At 48.7% G+C, this 19,736-nt stretch overlaps 1 protein-coding gene across 1 annotated transcript in view; it reads right to left on the reverse strand.

Moving 5' to 3' along the window:
• Positions 1–19,425, reverse strand: part of CACNG7 (calcium voltage-gated channel auxiliary subunit gamma 7) — a 39,869-nt gene extending 20,444 nt beyond the window's left edge. The window contains exons 1-4 of the mRNA XM_081837478.1: positions 19,172–19,425; positions 17,832–18,085; positions 2,488–2,727; positions 517–621 (exon numbers count right to left, since the gene is read on the reverse strand). Of these exons, the coding sequence (XP_081693604.1) occupies positions 517–621; positions 2,488–2,683 (301 nt within the window). The 5' untranslated portion in view covers positions 2,684–2,727; positions 17,832–18,085; positions 19,172–19,425. The remainder of the gene's footprint in view (positions 1–516; positions 622–2,487; positions 2,728–17,831; positions 18,086–19,171) is intronic.
• Positions 19,426–19,736: the final 311 nt, after the last annotated feature.

The following is a 19,736-nucleotide window of genomic DNA, read 5'->3' on the forward strand; positions in this document are numbered from 1 at the left end:
TGTGCATGGGGGGGGGGTTGCAGATGTGGTGGGTGGGATGGGAAGAAACAAATAAAGGCCAAAGACGAGGAGTAGGCATTCACTCTCCCTTCTCCCCAAGGCGGTCACCCCACATTGGTTCATGGGTGGGCCCGCCCTGGGAATTTAACCATTTCCCCGCCAGCTGGGACCCTGGTCTGGAGCAGGGCCTTCATGCCTGTTATTTAGTTGAAGTAAGCCATCCATCCTATTGCTACAAGTGGGGTTAACATCACGTCTAGGGTTATAGGTACACCATACATTTAAAGCACATGGTTTCCCCGAAGGAATCCTGGGAACTATAGTTTGCTAAGGGTGCTGGGAATTATAGCTCTGTAGTAGAAACTACAGTTCTCGGGGTTCTTTGGGGGAAGCCATGGGTGTTGCAATAGTATAAATATGCTTTAAATGTGTAGATGTGACTGAGTTCGACCTTCAGAGAGGCCCTCTTAGCTTTATTTTTCTCAGTGCCCAACAAACAGAAGCATATCGACTTACTAAGTATGTTTTCTGTGTTCTCCGTTACGAGGGGGCCTTCAGGGTCAGGGTCAGGCCTGGGCTCTAGGAAGTACTCAGAAGCAACACAGCTGCCCTTTTTCTGACCTGCAGAAGAAAACACATTCATGGTGTCAAAAGCTTCTGGGAAGGGGCCAAAGGTTAAATCAGGTGGGAACCTCATACAGGTCCAAGGGGTGGAAAGGACTATACGGTATGTCACTGAGGTAGGTCTGGCCAAGTGAGAGGATCAGCAGGGCCAGCCCTACTATTAGGCAGAGTGAGGCAGGTGCCTCGGATGGTAGATGTTGTGAGGAGCAGGAGGCAGTGGCAATCCCCTATGGCCATTCCTATCCCCTGGAGCTGGAGCCCCAGCAGCAGTGGTGTTTCCTTGTTGCCAGTCTGGTTTGAGGAGGGTCTGGTTGCCTGCACCTCTCACCCATTCAGCTTCTTCCACATACAGCACTGGTGCGAAAGGTCTTGCACCAAGTGAGCACCAGAGCACAAGGCCCATCTAGTCCAACATGCTGTTCTTACCAGATGCCTGAGGAAAACCCACAAACAGGACCTGAGCACAAGAGCCCACTTGGGATTCCTCCAGCAACTGGTAGTGAACATAGCCACTGTGACAACGAGCCACTGACAGCACACAACTCAACTCAGGCCACATATTTAAGCAGGCAGAGCATGTTGCTCTCCTGACCTGATGCACACCAGCGCTGCCACACTGCAGGTTTTATTCAAGTGGGTAGCAGAGCAGGGGCTGGGAAGCAAGGCCGCCCCAGGACATTTTGCTGCCTGAGGTGATCTGCTCCCCTCCCCAATATTCCATCCATAGAAACCTCCTGAGCTGTTGACTCTTGCTTCAAGTTGGGAAAGTATCTTCTACCACACAAGAGGGCAGCTGACTAGCTTAGGGAACATGCAGCTGGCCATGTGGCACACACAACTTGCCATTGTGGCTACCTCCAAGGCACCTGAAGCTTTAGTCAGCTGCCTCACTCTGCCCAATGGCAGATAGAGCAAGCAGCAGCAGGGTGGTATTATTATTACTTATTTCATTTGTGGGAGTGAGTTCCATAGTTTAACCACGTGCTCCATGAAGAAGCACTGTGTGAAAAAGAGGCAGGACCTTTGCATTAGGGATTTGAGGAATGGGGAAATGAGGGCTAGAGAGGTTCACATAGGGCCTACAGGCAGCAGATACATGTATGCTCTTGCATGGGGAAAGTGACCACAGAAAGAAGTTTCAGAGGTGAACAGGTAGGATGGGGGGATTATAGAAAAAGAAGGCCAAGAATGTATATTGCAGCTGTGTGGGTGAGCGATGAAACACACATTATAATTTGAAGTAACCAACCAAAGTACAGGATTCAGGTCTTGTGGTTTTAAACTAAAGGAAGTAGGCTAAACCCTCCCTCTGAAGGCAGTTCTGAACCTACAGAATTCTTCCACATTTTGAGGTACAATCTGCCAGTATTGATGCCACTGTATCTTGAGTGGTAGATTAAGATTCAGTGGGCAGTTTGATCTCAAACATTTGTTTCAGGAATGAGGTTCCTGAATGATGGTTGTTCAAATCACCTTTTTGAAAGCTGAGCTGCTGTGTCACACCACAGCTCCTTGGAAGAGTTTTGCTCTTCTTTTAACAACCAGCAGTCAGATTGTGTCCAGCAACCTAAGCTTTGCAAGAGTTCAGCTGCAAGTACATGTAGACTTGCAGGCAAACAGAGCAAAACCCAGATATGTGTTGTTGTTTTTAATGCCCCAATGCATGGCCTTACAACTCACTCCCCTCTCCTGATCACTTTCCTCAATTAGATGAAAACACAAATTATGGAAGCAGAGGAGGCCATGCAAGCCTAACGAAGCAGTTTAGATCTGGCCTAGTGACATCATCATTTGTAACTGGAGTCTCCAGGTGTGACACGAGGCAATTTTGAGAGGGGAAACTTGACTTTTCAAGGCTCTTACCAGCAAAGAAACAGACCCTCCAGAGCCCAGCGTGCAGTGCCATGACTATCTCGGTGGTCTGGTTCTGCGGAAACACAATCCCTTCCTCCATGAACAGCCAGTAGTCAGTACTGACGGCGATGCCCACCAGGAGCAGTCCACACGCTCCGAAAACACTAGACAGCAGGGTCAGGGCGCGGCTGCTGCAGTTACTCATCCTAGGTGACAGGGGGAGCCACTGGCCAAATGCAGCGCAAGGACCTGGAGGACAAATTGATAACAATCAGCCAGAGAAACCAGATATTCACACAAATCACACACAGACACCCCGCCCAAAAGCTATACTCACATTAAATTTGAGCTTTTCCTAGTCAAACCAATGGGTTCTCAGAGGCCCCAATAGTTACTGGCTCCCATATTCTTCCTCTTTAACCACAATATCTTTATTTTCACCAAGAGAACATGGCAGCTGGCTCTAAGCACCACCCTAACTCACCAAAACCTCCCAAAGAGTCCAAGGGGTCTTGGCTACAAGACCCTTCACCTTCTAACTCAGGAGTGAGGAACCTCCAGCCTGCGGGCTAAACTAGGCCTGCCAATCTGGCCTGCAGAAGCCGTTTTTGGCCAGCCACGCCCATCTGTCACTCATATGATGTTACCTTTTACGATATAGCATCAGGTGCTGGATAGGCAAAGCCACAGCTGCCAAGGAGCCACCAGCAGGGCACAAGTGCACTGGGGCTTGCTTTTGGTGCAAGAGGCAAGCCCTGCTGCTTTGGGGGGTGGGAATTGGTTCTACTTGCCTGCCTATCAAAAGTGAACCCATGGAGGGTTGGACACCTTTTTAATCCAGCCCACAGGACAAAAGTAGTTCTCTACCCTTGCTCTGACCTAGTAGATTTTTTAAACATATAAATAAATCCATATCCCAACCATTCTCCCAAAGGATGACTCAGGGCAACAAATACTTCTGTGATTTAAAAAATTACAGTTAAAAACAAAATAAAAACATATCAAAGGCATTTAAAGACAGTTGGAAGCTTTTAAAAATAACAGAACAAAACATCTAAAACAAATTTAAGAACCAAATCAGGTAACTGGATAGCACCAATGAAATAGAAAAGATTTCAGCAGGCACCTGCCGGATTTTAAACTTCCACTCTACCTTACAACCCTGAGAGGCCTTCTAACGACCCTCTCCTAGCTTTCATACTCTGATGAGGAACCCCTTCATGACTGCCCTCAAATCCCAGAAAACTGCAGAAGATTCTGGGGCAGTGTTCTGTTTGTGTAGGGTGTCACCCAGGTCTGCTGGGCTTACCTATTACAAGGACTGAGAGGGTGCCCAAGAATACTCCCACAATGACCCTGAATAACACTATTCCTGGTGCCCTAGAATATGCCCACAATATATCCTTCAGGCAGCTGGTCCCCCATTATTGGTCTCAATAAAGATCTCACAGTAAGTTTCTAAGGAGCTCCAGATTTCCTGGAAATACGGTAGTTTGAAAATTATTTTACCAGAAATGCTTACTTCCACCTACATGTTCTCCTTAAAGGTAAACATAAAGGACCCCTGACAATTAAGTCCAGTCGTAGACAACTCTGGGGTTGCAGCGCTCATCTCGCTTTACAGACCAAGGGAGCCGGCGTTTGTCCGCAGACAGTTTTTCCAGGTCATGTGGCCAGCATGACTAAGCCGCTTCTGGCACAACGGAACACCGAAACCAGAGCAGTGCATGGAAATGCTGTTTACCTTCCCACCAGAGCTGTACCTATTTATCTACTTGCACTTTTTGGTGTGCTTTTGAACTGCTAGGTTGGCAGGAGCTGGGACTGAGCAACGGGAACTCACCCCTCTGCAGGGATTCAAACCGCCGACCTTCTGATCGGCAGTCCCAAGAGGCTCAGTGGTTTAGACCCCAGTGCCACCCACGTCCCTACATATGCTCTTTTCTCTCCCCCCCAAAAAAAAATCTGGGTTATGAAATCTCCACCACCCATACCCTAGCTAGCCCATTAGACCTTCTGACATAACGCAAGCAAGATTCATAGTTCTCTCCATTCCAGCATAATTCTCTAGCTCAGTGTTTCCCAACCTTGGGCCTCCAGCTGTTTTTGGACTACAACTCCCATCATCCCTAGCTAGCAAGACCAGTGGTCAGGGATGATGGGAATTGTAGTTCAAAAACAGCTGGAGGCCCAAGGTTGGGAAACACTGCTCTAGCTCACAGTTCATGGATTTTCATTCCAACCAGTGTAGATTTGCTTCTTCCAAGAGCCATAGAATCATAGAGGTGGAAGGGACCACACAGGTCATCTAGTCCAAACCCCTGCAATGCAGGAATGTTTTGCCCAAGGTGAAACTCAAACCAACAACCCTGAGTCTCATGCTCTACCAACTGAGCTATCCCAGAGCTAATGTGAAGAAGCCAGACACTCTGGAGTCTACCGTGTCTGAGGAGTCCTCAGTAAAGTGCCTTCTGGTAGGACCTGTCCTACATTTCTGGGCCTCCTCCCTCAGGTAGTGGCTGCAGCAGGGCTGCCATCACCACTGGGCATCTGGGTCTGAGATCTGCCCTTTTAATTTCCTAGAATTTCCTGAAGCGCCAGACTTTGTTTTTTCAAGAGGAACCCAGGGCAGGTGTCAGAGGGGGACCCTCCCAGGGTGTGGGCTCCCAAGCACTTGCCCAATCAATCCACTTCATGGTCATGATCTCACCAAGTTTTCTTTTAAAGGGTCAGATGGCTTTCCAGCCTTCCTTGCTCTGGGCCTTCCTGCCACCTTCCCCAGAACAATCCAGCATTCCTGATCCCCAGTTTAGGAATATACATTCTCAATAATAAGAATAATAATTTATTTATACCCCGCCCATCTGGCTGAGTTTCCCCAGTCACTCTGGGCGGCTCCCAATCAAGTGTTAAAAACAATGCAGCATTAAATATTAAAAACTTCCCTAAACAGGGCTGCCTTCAGATGTCTTTTAAAGATAGGATAGCTGCTTATTTCCTTCACATCTGAAGGAAGGGTGTTCCACAGGGTGGGCACCACTACTGAGAAGGCCCTCTGTCTGGTTCCCTGTAACCTCACTTCTCGCAATGAGGGAACCACCAGAAGGTCCTCGGCGCTGGATCTCAGTGTCTGGGCTGAACGATGGGGGTGGAGACGCTCCTTCAGGTACGTGGAGGAAAAGCTGTAGCTCAGTGGTAGAGCATATGCATCTTAGGAACAGTGGAAGTTGCCTTATCTCAATTTCTTGGTCCTTCTGACCATATTCCAAGCCCTAGCTGGAGATGCTAGGGATTGCATCTGAGACCTTTTGCATGCAAAGGAGATGTTCTGCCACTGAGTTCTGGTCCTGAGTTAAGGTCCAAGGTTCAATCCCCAGCGTCTCATGGGGGAAAGACCCTTGCCTGATATGCTGGACTGCCAATTGACGTGAACCAGCCTTCCCCAACCTGCTGCCCTCCAGATGTTTTGGCCTTCAGCTCCAGCCAGTGCAGCTGTGGTAGAATTCTGCTGCAGGCCAAACTAAGCTTAGATGGACTAAAGACCTTGGCTTGGCATAAGGAGGCTACCTATGTACAAAAAAGCACATTTCTTTAGAATTTTGTTGGGATTTTTAACAAAGCAAAATGCAGGGTGCAAGATAGACCATCACAGTCCTCAAAATGAATATTGCAGAATCATAGTTGGTTCATGCTTGTTGCAACCACTAAAGCAGAGAACTCATCAGCAGCTCATAATGACCAGGCTCATTACAGAGATAAGAGACACTGCTGACTTTAAATGCTCTGGGTAGAGCTGATCCCAATACAGTGGTACCTCAGGTTACATACGCTTCAGGTTACACACTCCGCTAACCCAGAAATAGTGCTTCAGGTTAAGAGCTTTGCTTCAGGATAAGAACAGAAATCGTGCAGTGGCGGCACAGCAGCAGGAGGCCCCATTAGCTAAAGTGGTGCTTCAGGTTAAGAACAGTTTCAGGTTAAGAACAGACCTCCGGAACGAATTAAATACTTAACCTGAGGTACCATTGTACACCAAAAATGATCCCATAGATTGGGAATGGTGAATTATGAGCATGTTTACTCATAAATAAGTCCTGCTGTGTTCAATGGGGCTTGCCTCCAGGTAAGGGCTTAACCCCGCAAAAAAAAAAAAAAAAATGGGTAAAGAATTTATATTGTAACACACTAAGAGATCTGGCTGCCACATAGGGCTGAGGGAGGCATAATGGTTTTCGCTTTCCTCCTAGGAAGTCAGAAGGGTCTAGCTCAGTGGTGGGGAACCTGTGGCCCTTCAGATGTTGTTGGACTCTAATTCAAGTACACACCATAGACACACACGACTTCCCCCAAAGAATCATGGGAACTATAGTTTGTTAAGGGTGCTGGGAATTGTGACTCTGTTGGGGTAAACTACATGTCCCGGGATTCTTGGGGGGAAGTCATGTGCTTTTAATCTACTTTAAATGTATATTGGTTTGGTATATTGGCATGCCTTGGTTTGGTTCCAGATGGTTTCAATAAAGCGAATATCGCAATAAATCAAGTCACATCATATTTTGGGGGGTTTCCCAGTGCATATAAAAGTTATGTTTACACTATACTGTGGTCTATTAAGCCAGGCCCCCTTGGCAGCTGGGGAGGGAGGGGGGAAACCCAGACCCAGCCCTAGCCAGCTCCACTCCCTTGGACAGAAGAGCTTTGGTGGCGGACTTCCTTCCCCTGCTGGCACCTGCACCCACGTCCTCGTGAGAAGCAATATCTGCGAAGCACAATAAAACGAGGTGTGCCTGTAGTGTGTATATGCTGCCAGAAAAGAAATGGCCAGCAGAAATGGAGGGAAGGGAGAGAGAAGGGAGTGTGTGTGGACAGGGAAGAGGAGTAATTGTAGAGCTGCCATACGTTCAGATTTTCCTGGGATTTCAAAGGCAGAATTAACATCCAGGGAAAATTTCTGAAAGGCTGCGCATTGTCAATCGAAAATTGTGGTGTTTTGGCTCAACAACTTTTTGGGTTACAGATAAGTAGCCGTGTTGGTCTGCCATGGTCAAAACAAAATTAAAAAATTCCTTCCAGTAGCACCCTAAAGACCAACTAAGTTAGTTCTTGGTATGAGCTTTCGTGTGCATGCACACTTCTTCAGATATCTGAAGAAGTGTGCATGTATCTGAAGAAGTGTGCATGTATCTGAAGAAGTGTGCATGAAGAAGTGTCAGATATCTGAAGAAGTGTGCAGGTATCTGAAGAAGTGTGCATGCACACGAAAGCTCATACCAAGAACTAACTTAGTTGGTCTTTAAGGTGCTACTGGAAGGAATTTTTTTATTTTGTTTTAACTTTTTGGGTGTGCTGGTTTTTACCCTTTGAAATATGACTACCCTAAGTAACTCACAAGGCTAATGTTCACATGTTGATTTGAAATGACTAGACAAACCTTTGGCTGCAAGCCTCTAGTCCAGGGCTCTACAATGGGCAGAAGTTTAACTTTGTGCTGTGTGACATATATTTGTATCTTGCTTTTCTGCCCAGGAGCTCAAGGTCATGTATGTTTTTCTCCCCTCCCCCCCCCCCTTTATATTTGCAACAGTCCTTTGAGGTAGGTAAGTTACTATGGTCCCACCACCTGGTCCCATCACCTCCTGGCAAATAGAAGGGGAAGAAATGGAGGCAGTGAGAGATTTTACTTTTTGGGGCTCCATGATCACTGCAGATGGTGACAGCAGTCATGAAATTAAAAGACGCCTGCTCCTTGGGAGAAAGGCGATGGCAAACCTAGACAGCATCTTAAAAAGCAGAGACATCACCTTGCCAACAAAGGTCCGTATAGTGAAAGCCATGGTTTTCCCAGTAGTGATGTATGGAAGTGAGAGCTGGACCATAAAGAAGGCTGATCGCCAAAGAATTGATGCTTTTGAACTGTGGTGCTGGAGGAGACTCTTGAGAGTCCCATGGACTGCAAGAAGATCAAACGTATCCATTCTTAAGGAAATCAGCCCTGAGTGCTCGCTGGAAGGACAGATCCTGAAGCTGAGGCTCCAATATTTGGCCACCTCATGAGAAGAGAAGACTCCCTGGAAAAGACCCTGATGTTGGGAAAGATGGAGGGCACAAGGAGAAGGGGACGACAGAGGACGAAATGGTTGGACAGTGTTCTCGAAGCTACAAACATGAGCCTGACCAAACTGCGGGAGGCAGTGGAAGACAGGAGTGCCTGGCGTGCTCTGGTCCATGGGGTTATGAAGAGTCGGACATGACTAAACGACTAAACAACAACAACAACAAGTTACTATACGTCCATGTCAATAGATTATTGGGGGGGGGTGCCTCAGAGGGAAGGCAGGGACAGCAATCCACAAACAGTGGTCCCTTGGATTACAGACGCTTCAGGTTACATAGGCTTCAGGTTACAGACTCCGCTAACCCAGAAATAGTACCGTGGGTACTATTTTGCTTCAGGATGAGAACAGAAATCACATGGCGGCAGTGGGAGGCCCCATTAGCTAAAGTGGTACCTCAGGTTAAGAACAGTTTCAGGTTAAGAACGGACCTCCGGAACGAATTAAGTTCTTAACCTGAAGTACCACTGTACAATGAACTGGACCTCCTCCCTCTTGCCCTCTCCTTCTGGTGCCAATCTGTGCAAGCACTCAGAGGAAAAGAGGGTGGCCATGTGCCCTGGTTTACAGAGGACAGCCCTCTCTTTGATGGGCTCTATCCTGTCCAAGTCTGGATTAAGGAGAAGCAGGAGAGCCCTTGAAGTTGCCTGTCACTGGTGAGCACCTGAACAGCAGACAGAGCAGGCCACCAGGCTGCAGCCTTTCCCAACCAGTGCTGGTCCTACTCAGGAGTAGACCCGTTGAAGTCAAATTCACACTACTTACTTAGGTGCATGCCTTTTCTACTACTCTGACCCGAACTTAGTTGAATGGATGCATCCCTGAATTTGCATCTTGACAGAAAATCAGCGTATGGAAATTTGACGCAGACCTGGCATCCTCTCTTTTTGTTGATGCGCCGCTGTTCCTCTTTTGAGCCAATGCGCGTGTAGCCTCCTCTCTTAGAGGAGAGAGCACAAGGGGACCAGGAGGCTCCAGAGGTCGGCAGTTGGACCTCTGCAGGGAGTGGGCCTTAGCAGATGCCCAGTGTTGTGACCCCTTACCCCTTACACACACGCCCCACAAAGTCTTGAGCCACGCTCTACCTTCCTATCCCCAAACACCAGTCTTTGGTTCTGGTCCTTCCTGCTGACGTTTTACAAAGAGACTTGGAAACAGCAGAAACAATGTTGTACCTTCTCATTCTCACTCTTCTTCCCACACCCTGAATTATCCATCACACCTGTGGCTGGTTTCTCCCCTCACCCACCCACCCACCCACCCACCCACTGGTTTCTGGGGTTCAAGCTTGCAGTGGTTTGAACTGGCTGATGCTTTTGAACCTCTCCACCTCTTATGATTTCCTGTCTGACCTGGAAGCCCTGCACCAGTTGTGCCTGATTGGGCTGTAGTGAACATAGAGAGCACTGGATGGAACTCTGCACATGCTCAGAGACAATCTTCTTGATATATTCTGGGGCTTAGCACTGATACAAAAACGGTCTGTTCTAGGAATGCAAAGCAGTGAGATCTCACCTGAAGCACTGAGCTCCCCTCATCCCTTCCTCAATTTCCTAGCCCTCAGTGCTCATAATTTCAGGCCAGTTCTCTTGATGGGTTTCTGTGGAAGGATGGTGGGGGGGAGCAAGCCTTCTTGTGCAACCCACCCCCCACTCCACTGGAAGACTCATCTCTTCCATTGTTTTATCTTTTGCAGAAGTTGATGTCATGAAACAAAAAGATGACAACTGCCCTCACGTCCCAGACCGATATATGGGAGTCACATGAGAAATACATTTGGAGCAGTGGGGTGGGGGTTGAAAACATGTAGAGCATGGGTGAGTTGCTTCAAGTACATGGCTGCTGCCCCAACCTCCAGTCTCCTCCAATTACATGGGCCTCTGGAATCCAGAGTGCCCCCCCCAGTCTGCCCCACATGCACATCTCCACACACACACACCCCGCCCCTGACGCCCCCAGCCATCAAGGCTTTGCTCCCTTCCGTTGCATAGTTATGGTTTTCTCCAAGATATGTTTGTGCTTTCAGAGAGTCCAGCATCACCCCCCTCACAATGGATTTTCAAGCACTTTTTTTCCGTGGCTTGTGTCTCCAGGGGTTTCTATTTATGCCCTCGACTGCATTTGTGCTGAAGAGAGGGACCAAAAAAAGACCTAAACTCTCTGTCTCTCTCTCTCTGTCTCTCTCTCTCTCTGTGTGTGTGTGTATGTGCATGTCTGTGAAGGATAGGAAAATAGTATCTGGCCTAGAATGGAGGGCCATGGGGATAGGGGCAGTCTGAATGGCAGAGAGTCTGTCATGGGGAGGGGTGGCACCAGAAAAAGGGTGGGGGGCGCAGAAGGCACAAAGTATATTTTTATATAGAGAGAAATAGCAGCATATGTTAACCACAAGAGTCCACAAATTGGGGGGGGGGGGATAATGGGGGCAGTTCCTTGTTAGAGGGCCCAAATCCTTGGGGGGGGGCAGATCCTTGTAGGGCACGCTCTCTGATACCGCCCCTAGTTAAGGAGAGAAATAAAAATACATCCTTTCCCCCCTTTCCTCTTTAACCCCACTAAATATCAACCTCCCTGTCCTATGTAACAGCGCCCCCTACTGCCTGCCCACAGCATTGTTTATAGTCCCTTAGCAGTGAAGTGTCAACTCCCCCCCCCCCCCCAGGAGAACCTTTATTCAATTCCTCCCATCTGTGATTGTTTTATTTTGGTTACAGAAGGCGGCGCAATATGGTCACCCTACTCACACACATTCCTCTTCCTGTTCCAGATCTGTATATGCATACACAACATTCAAGGGAGAAGGATTTTGTGTGTGTGTGTGTGTGTGTGTGTGTGGCGGGAGAGGGGGAGAGAGAGTGGATGATATGTTTGTGGGAACGTATAGGAGGAGGTTTGTAAGGACAGCCCAAGGCCCCATCTGCACTATCCGTTTCAAGACGTATCATACCACTTTAAACAGCCATGGCTCCCCCTCACCCCAAAGAATCCTGGGAACTGTCATCCGATAAGCTTGCTGAGAGTTGTTCGTTAGGAGAGCCCTATTTCCCCCCACGGAGCTAAAGTTCCCAGAGGGGTTGATTGTTAAGGGGAAGAGGGGTGTCTCCCAACAATGATTGGCACCCTTAGCGAGCTACAGTTCCCAGAATCATTTGGAGGAAGCCATGACTGTTTCAAGCGGCACAATACCACTTTCAACGTACTGTGCAGATGGGGCCAAAGACAAAGGTACGGATGGGAAGCATCTGCCTTTATGCTGAGTCCGACCATGGCTCCATCTAGGTCAGTATTGTCTACATTGACTGGTAGCAGCTCTCCAGGGTTCCATGCAAGGTCTTTTTTCCTAGCCAACCCTGGAGATACCAGGGATTGAATCTGGGGCCTTCTGCATTCAGAGATGGTGCTTTGCCACTGAGCTATGACCCCCCCCACAAACAAACAAACAGTAGATCACATGAGCAGAGAGAGGTTTAAAGACCTGGGTGAGGCTGTCACTCACTGGAAGTCGTTAGGCAGAGGCTGGGCAGCCACCGTAGTGTAGTGGGTAGAGTGTTGAACTAGGAAGTGGGAGACCAGGGTTCAAATCCCCACTCGGCCATGAAGTTCATTGGGTGACCTTGGGCTGGCTGCTATCTCTCAAGCTAATCTACCTCACAGGGTTGTTGTGAGGATGATGTGGAGAGAGAGGCGCAGAAGTATGTACGGCCCCTTGAGTTATTTGGAGATATGCTGTGATATATATATATATATATATATATATATATATATATATATTAAATAACAATAATAGTAAATATGGAGGTGCTCTGCCTCTCAGTTTCCTGCATCATCGGGGAGGGAGGGTTGGACCAGATAGCCTACAAATACATTTTCCAACTCTAGAGTATAAGAGTGGACAGACATTTACAAGAGAAGAAGAGGAAGGATGATTGGCAGACAGATATTTATTGCCATGATGGATGCGCAGATAGGTATTGGTGGATGGGTTGTTCTGTGGCTCAGCTTGATGACATAAGTTTTTCATGTAGTTTGTGCATAATTTACTGTAAGTGATATGTTGTTTCCCACATTGCAGGGATGCACACAATAGCAGCTTAAAATGCAGCAATGTCACTTCCCCTCCCCATTTCAAGGCGCACTTGCATGTTGCTGTATGCGCCCAATGCCTTTACCCAATGCACTTTATGTTTCCCTGTGCCTGCAATGCGCCCCCCAAACTCCTGTTCAATGAAGCTGTCATCTGGCCATGGCCTGCCATCTGCACATGTGCAATGACTGTTTCTAGCGTACACACCTCAGCTTCACCATGGCTTCCATCTTCAAATCAGATGGGAACTGGTTTGTGAGGAAATGCCTCCAACAGCTGTATTTCTCAAGATAGATAGGGATTGTGGCTAATGTTATGTGTACATCGCTTCAAACACCAGCAGTGGGAGCGCACTGGAGCCAGAGTAAGTCGTAATGCGTACACAGTATCAATCTGCAGGATAGGGCCAATTAAAAAATTAAGGGCAATATAGTTGTACAAGGAAAACAGACAGGATTGTGAGAGGTGCATGAGCAAAAGACAATAACTTGGCAGGAGAGGAGATCCACACCAAGAAAAGGATGAGTGGAAATCTCTCCATTGAACTTATATTCAAAGAGCTGGCCTGCAGGGTTCATCATACAATATGTCTAATGCAACTTTCCAAGACCTATTATATACTGATCTGTAAGTGCTCGCTGTCACGAGTCCTAAAGTTCTCTGTACTCTATTTCCATGCTCAAAACAACTCATCTGGAATAACCATTGTCCATTTTTAATAGCAATCACAAACTCCAGTTGCTCAATAAACATGTTATGAGAGAGTATGAGACATCTACCTTTTTCACCCCCCATGTCTAAACTCAACTCGTGAGTCCCAAAGGGTGGTTGAAGATACTTAAGGAGCAACAAATCTGTGCTATGTTGCCTTGAGTATGTTCTCCTAGCCTGAGTACAAACTTGCTGAGTAGCACCTACAGATCAAGAACCAATGCTGACCAGTTGTTAAGAGTGAATGAAGCTCATGGCTATCTATAAACCCATCACCTCAATTGGGTTTGCAGTGAAGTGCCTATAATCCAAGGCTGTGAGTTTGAGATGCACATGCTTTGCATACAGAAGGTCCTAGGTTTGAGCTCAACCATTCAGTAGTATCTGGTGCTCACTGGGACTGGCAGGGTGGAAGGAAGGAGGACAAACAGAAGGTGGAGCCAGAGCACCAATGACTCGCAGAACCAACTCTAGTTTTGCTCCCGAGAAACCTGAGACCCTGGAAAGCCACTGTCCGTCAGAGTAGGCAATATTGGTCATCTGGTCTGGTTTAAGGAAGCTTCCTATGATCCTATGAGTGTTGACATTTGACCCCTTTCCCTTAAGTTAGGGTGACCACCCTTTCCCCCAGTCTTGCTCCCGAGCCTTTAACAGCAGCCTGCTCCATAGAAATTTAGCTGGTGGAGCTTTTGCTGCCACATATTTCCATGGCAGGAAAAGCTTCCCGTTAACTGCAGTGGCTGGTGTCCGTTGGGGCTGGTTGGGCGGATGCAGGGAGCCTAGTCAGTAGGTGGCGCCAGAGAGCCAATGACCTGCAGAACCAACTCATTCTAGTTTTGTTCCCATCCTTCTCCTCCCTGCTGAGTTCTACGTGGAGATTCAGGAGCAAGAGGAAGCTGACAGCCAATGCCATAAGTAAGAAGGCAGGCAGGCAGGCAGGCAGGCAGGCAGGCAGGCAGGCAGGCAGGCAGGCAGGCAAGGGCTGTTTGGAGGCCAATTGTGGAGCAGTGCCCCTTTTGCCCTAATGAACCAACTTCTATGGCCTGTTAAGCCACTGACTGCAGTGTGGTGTTGTGACTAGGGGGATGCAGGTTCAAATCGCTGCTCTGTTATTAAACTGAGTGGATGATTTTGGCTATCAATTGTCCTAAGAGAGCTGTTGCAAGACTAACACTGGGATATTATTAGGGCAAAATGGGATAAGCCCATGTATTTTGCCCTGCTCACTCTGGATCGGATTGTGATGAATTAAACATATAAATGGGGACTGCTGCTGAAATGCCACCGAAAGTGAAATCCAAAATGAACTTGTAGGCTCCTTCTCAGGTGAAGCCTCTGCAGAATTTCAAGAAAAACCAAAAGTGTTCCAATAAAACTAGCAACATTTCCCAGGAGATTTTTGCGCATGCACCCATGTGCGCACACACACACACACACACACACACGGGTGCACTTTCCACCTAACACAGACTTTCCATGTTAAAAGGGCCACCCGTGTTCATAGGCCAAATAAATAGGCCAAAGGAAACCATCTTTGTTACAGTTTAATCTCACTCTTCCTGCAAGGAGTTCAGGATGGCACTAACTGTCCCATCCACCCCAATTCATCCTCACAACAACCCTGTGAGGAAAGTGAGTCTGAGAGAGCATGACAGGCCCAGAGCCAGCCAGTTAGCTTCATGGATGAGGAGGGATTGAGGGTGCAGGGTGTCCTCCCAACACACTAGCCACTATACCACACTGCCTCCCATACAATAAGCATAAAAGTGTTTCCCCTCCCCATAACCACTAGTGTAACTCATAAAACGATTCCTTCTCCTCTACCACCACCACATGGGTCCCCCCACATTCTGCCCCACAGCATGCTGTTGTCATTGTATAGTTGATTGTGTGTGCGCCCCCCCCACAAATGTAACAAACCTAGCACAAATGCAGCGCACATTCTGCTTGACCCCTCTGTATCTCATGCACCCTTATGCTAGATTAAATCTCACCCTTTAGCTCAATGCCAGAACCCACCCCAAGTACCTCTTCCTTTCTCCCAGCTCCACAGCAACCACATCTCTTCCCTCCAGCAAATACTGTACCATATTCATCTGTGGCGGGGAATACAATCTTACAGCAATGTCACCATCTGGGATTAAACATTTGTGGGTTTGTTTGTTTTCAGGGGCACGCAGTGAGACAGAAATATACACTGCATTATATGCAAAATCTTGCTCTTTTGCTTGAAGCCCATCTCTCTTTCAAGTAGACTCACACATCCAGCAGAAAAACACAGAGGGGGGAGTAGGAGGGGTTGGGAATAGCTCCTGGACGCAAGCTAAAACCTCAGAATTGCTGTTACAATTATAATATCGCAGTCTGTACAAACAAAGGGCTCGTTCTGAGAATTTTGTTATTTGTGCGCTAGCATTGAGAATTCACACACACAAACATGCACACCGAGGGTATAGAATTCACATAGACTTCAATGTTGAAAGGAATTCACTTGTGCGACCACAGTACATACTCTCTCAAAGAGGGCAATCTGCCAAGAATTAATGGGAAATATGCAAACATTAAATCTACTCCTGCCACACACACAAACAAACAAACAGTTAAATAAGATGCACATATAAGACTACACACACACACACCTCATCCTCATCTTTATGTACCATGTAATCTAAGCACTGAGGCGTTAAAGGAGCCTCCCATAAATCAGGTACCCTTACGTGCACTAACATGAAGAGGGGTGGGAGGTAAGCGTAAACATAATTCAATTGACACCACCCTGTGAAATTGCACACACAAGCTAGAGAGACAGGAGCTAATAGTAATCACAAACACAGACACACACCATTGGATAATCTAGACAGATTGATGTTAAAAGGATTGAAGAGGAGCTCTTGCTTGCTTGCTCGCGCTCTCTCTCTCTCTCTCTCTCTCTCTCACACACACACACACACACACACACACAGTGCTGTAGAAAATCACAGGCACATGCATTACATACCAGTGCAACACCTTGACAAAGGTGTCAAAGCTACCCTAATGCTGCATGCTGTATTTAAACAGAACAAAACCAGTGAAACATACTAGTGCTATGTTGGAAGTGTGCTAAAGGGACAGTACCAAACTACGGGCTGGAATCACTCTCCTAACATAGAACACTGTTTTTAAATCACAGACATCCTGCCTGCCAGGCAGTGCAGTGCACAGAGAAAGGTGCAGAATGAATTTACATCCATCAATCCTCCCTCTCTCTCTCTCTCTCTCTCTCTCTCTCTCTCACACACACACACACACACACACACACACACACACACACTATACTGGTGCAGCATACGGCTCATCTAAATTAGCAGTTCTGGCTGTTTTGCAACACACATACAAAATGCATTTAAAGGGATTTGTATCTATTAGGCGTCAAAAAATAAATAAATAGGAAGATGGGTGTAGTGTTGTATAAAGGCATGAACCCACACGGCTCCGTAGGTAATGTTATAGTTGAAAAGGTTTAACTGAAGGCAGCTGTTTGAAATCAGTTTTGTGTTTGTGCTTGGCTCTACAGGAAGCCAGAGAAATCTACAGAAAGGACGCTGAACCGTACATGCTTACTGGGTGTAACGGGAATCACACACACGGAAAAACATGAGATTTCATATGAAGTGACATGCAGTGTTTTGTATTGACTATACGCACATATATGTACTAGCAAGGGAAGTTCCCACCTGCACAGACTCCACATCTCTGGGGGAGAGGAGGATTATGCCAATAAAAATTGCTTCCCATGCACTTCAGTGCAATAACAGAACCGCACAGAAACGAGTTAAGGATGTATGTTCTCTTCACTAACTTATTACCAAAGAATCCAAACACATCATCGCCAATCTGTGCTGTTATGTACCAGAGAAAACCCATCCTTCATCCAAGAGGATCTAGAGGAATTCACTAACACACCAACCAGAGGGCTTAAAAGTTAAGCATCTGCAATGCACATCAGGTGCTACAAAACAGCCATTCCGCTGCCCCTCAAGGAAAGGCCACAAGCTCACACCCAGGCCAAAGTTGTCCAAAGTAACACAACACTGGGCGAATCATCCAGAGTGGGAACCCAAAAGAGCAGCATGACATTACAGTAGCGAGATTCTCTTTTACTTAGGGCCAGCCAAGCAGGTTACAAGCTTCTTAACTGCACAGAACTCCGGGGCTGCCAGGGAAGAGTCCTGTGTAACTCTGAGGCTTCCATCCTCTTAGAACTATTAGCTGATCTGAGCCATGATAACCCCTCTCCTCATTCTGGGTCTCTAATGCAGATGGACACACAGAGAGTGCAACCTGCCTTGAAGCGAAGGGAAGGCGATTCCCAAGCAGGACAATGTAGCAGCTGTGTTACTAGCAGGGATTTCAGCGCACCGTTGGGAAGGGAGGTGGGCTAAGCCGGGGTCTGTATCTCTCACCTTGCTGTTAGAATCCCACCGGAGCTTTGAGATCCTTGCTCTTCCACCGCACCTGCATCGCTTTCCTGCTTTTTATTCTTAGTTATCTCTCCTTTTTTTCTCGCTCCAACCTTCCAAGGGGTGGCTGGGAGTTGGGATGGGATGTCACCCGTTCCCTCTTTCTTAAGGGAGGGTATCTTCTTGAAGGGCCGGTGACTACGCGACCCCCAAGCGACGATGGGTCTCTATCGCGGAAGGCCCCATCCAGAAGTTTGCTTCATCCAAAAAGTGGAAGAAGGAGAAGAAGAGGAGGAAAGAGAGAGAGAGAGAAAGAAAGAAAGAGAGAGAGAGAGATGGATGAGAGGAGAAGGGGCTGCAGTCTTCTTCGAGGAGGGGGGACACGGCAGAATGAAAGAGGGAGAAGGAGGGAGCTCTGGGAAGGGGGGGGGCCGCGACGAATGCAGCAGCCAGCCGCGGTTCTGTGGGGTGGGAGCAGGAGGGCGAGCTGGCGGTGGTCAATATGGAGCTGGGGGCCGGAGGAGCCGAGCTGGGGGGCCGGAAGAAGGAATGCAGCAGGAGCAGCAGGAGGGAGACGGGGAATGACAGGATGAAAAAGGGAGCCAAGCGGACGAATGCAGCAGGGGGAAGAAGGGAGCGCGCGAGCAGACGACAGAACGAGGGACGCAGAAGGAGAGGAGGGGAAGAGGCAGAGGGGTGCAGGAGAGGGGGGAGGCGGAGGGGGGGTTGAAAAGGGGTGCAGCGGATGGGGGAGGGGGAAAGGGAAGCCCTCGAAGGGACGAAGGAATAGGGGACGCGGAAAAGGGGGAGAAAATAGAAGAGGGATCCCGGCAGAAGGAGAGAGAGGGAAGGAAAGGAAGAGGGTCCGGAGGAGGAGGAGGAGGAGGCGGAGGAGAGGGGAGTGCTATGGGGGGGGGTGTTTCCAGGCAGGAGGCAAAGGACTGAAAAAGCCACGCAATGGCGAGAGGCTCGGGGGGGGGGGGGCAAGGGAATGCAGCAGCAGAGAAAGGGAGAACGAGCGAGTGGGGAGCGATCAGAAATCGCAGCAGGAGGAAAACCCGTTTTGGGGGGGGGGAGTCAGGGAGCGCAGCAGAGATGCGGGTAAAAGAGGGAGGGGGAGAATTAAATCAATAAGTCCCAGTTGGGGGAGAGGAGGGTCTCCCTGAGCCAAAGATAGCCTCGTTATCTGGAGGGCGACCCCCAAAAGGGGGGGAGAGAAGAGTGGCTGTGCCGGGGGGGGGAGGGATCGTTGGATGGAAAAAGAGAGCGGGCGAGGGGGGCTGCGGTGGAGGCGCGCCGGAGGAGGGAGGAGGAGGGAGCCCGAGAGAGAGAAAGGCTGCTACCGATTTTGTCCTGGGGGGCTTCGATCGGGCAGTGATGCCGCAGTCGGGTGCCGAGAGGTGGCTGCCTGTCTCTCGGTCCCCCTCCCTCCTGCTTTCCCCCTCTCTCCCTCTCACACACTCGCACACTCACACGCACGCACACAAACACACAGGCTGGCACGCACAGGGCGCCCCCGCGGCCGGATCCCGCACGATCACGGGATCCGCTTGGCTGGGAACTGACGAGGGGCGCGAGGAGAATTCACAATCGCCCCAGCCCAGCGCGCGCGCACACACACACAGACAGACAGACAGACAGACACACACCCCAAGCCCGGCTCCCTGCAGCTGGCCGTGATGTCAGAGGGACCACTCTTAAAGGGACACGACGCCCCGGCTTCCCGCCCCGACCTCGCCAACCTGGGGGGAAGTGGGCTCGTCTGCTGGGTGGTGTGTGTGTGTGTGTGAGAGAGAGAGAGAGAGACAGAAAGCGGATAGATCTGAATAGGAGAGGAACGCACACGACAGATAGCAAGCGAGCAGGATGTAGCGGTGAATATCCGAAACGTGGGGAATGTCGACATTC

Source organism: Podarcis erhardii, assembly GCF_964252035.2.
Source record: "Podarcis erhardii genome assembly, chromosome: 13".
In the NCBI taxonomy this organism is placed as follows: domain Eukaryota; kingdom Metazoa; phylum Chordata; class Lepidosauria; order Squamata; family Lacertidae; genus Podarcis; species Podarcis erhardii.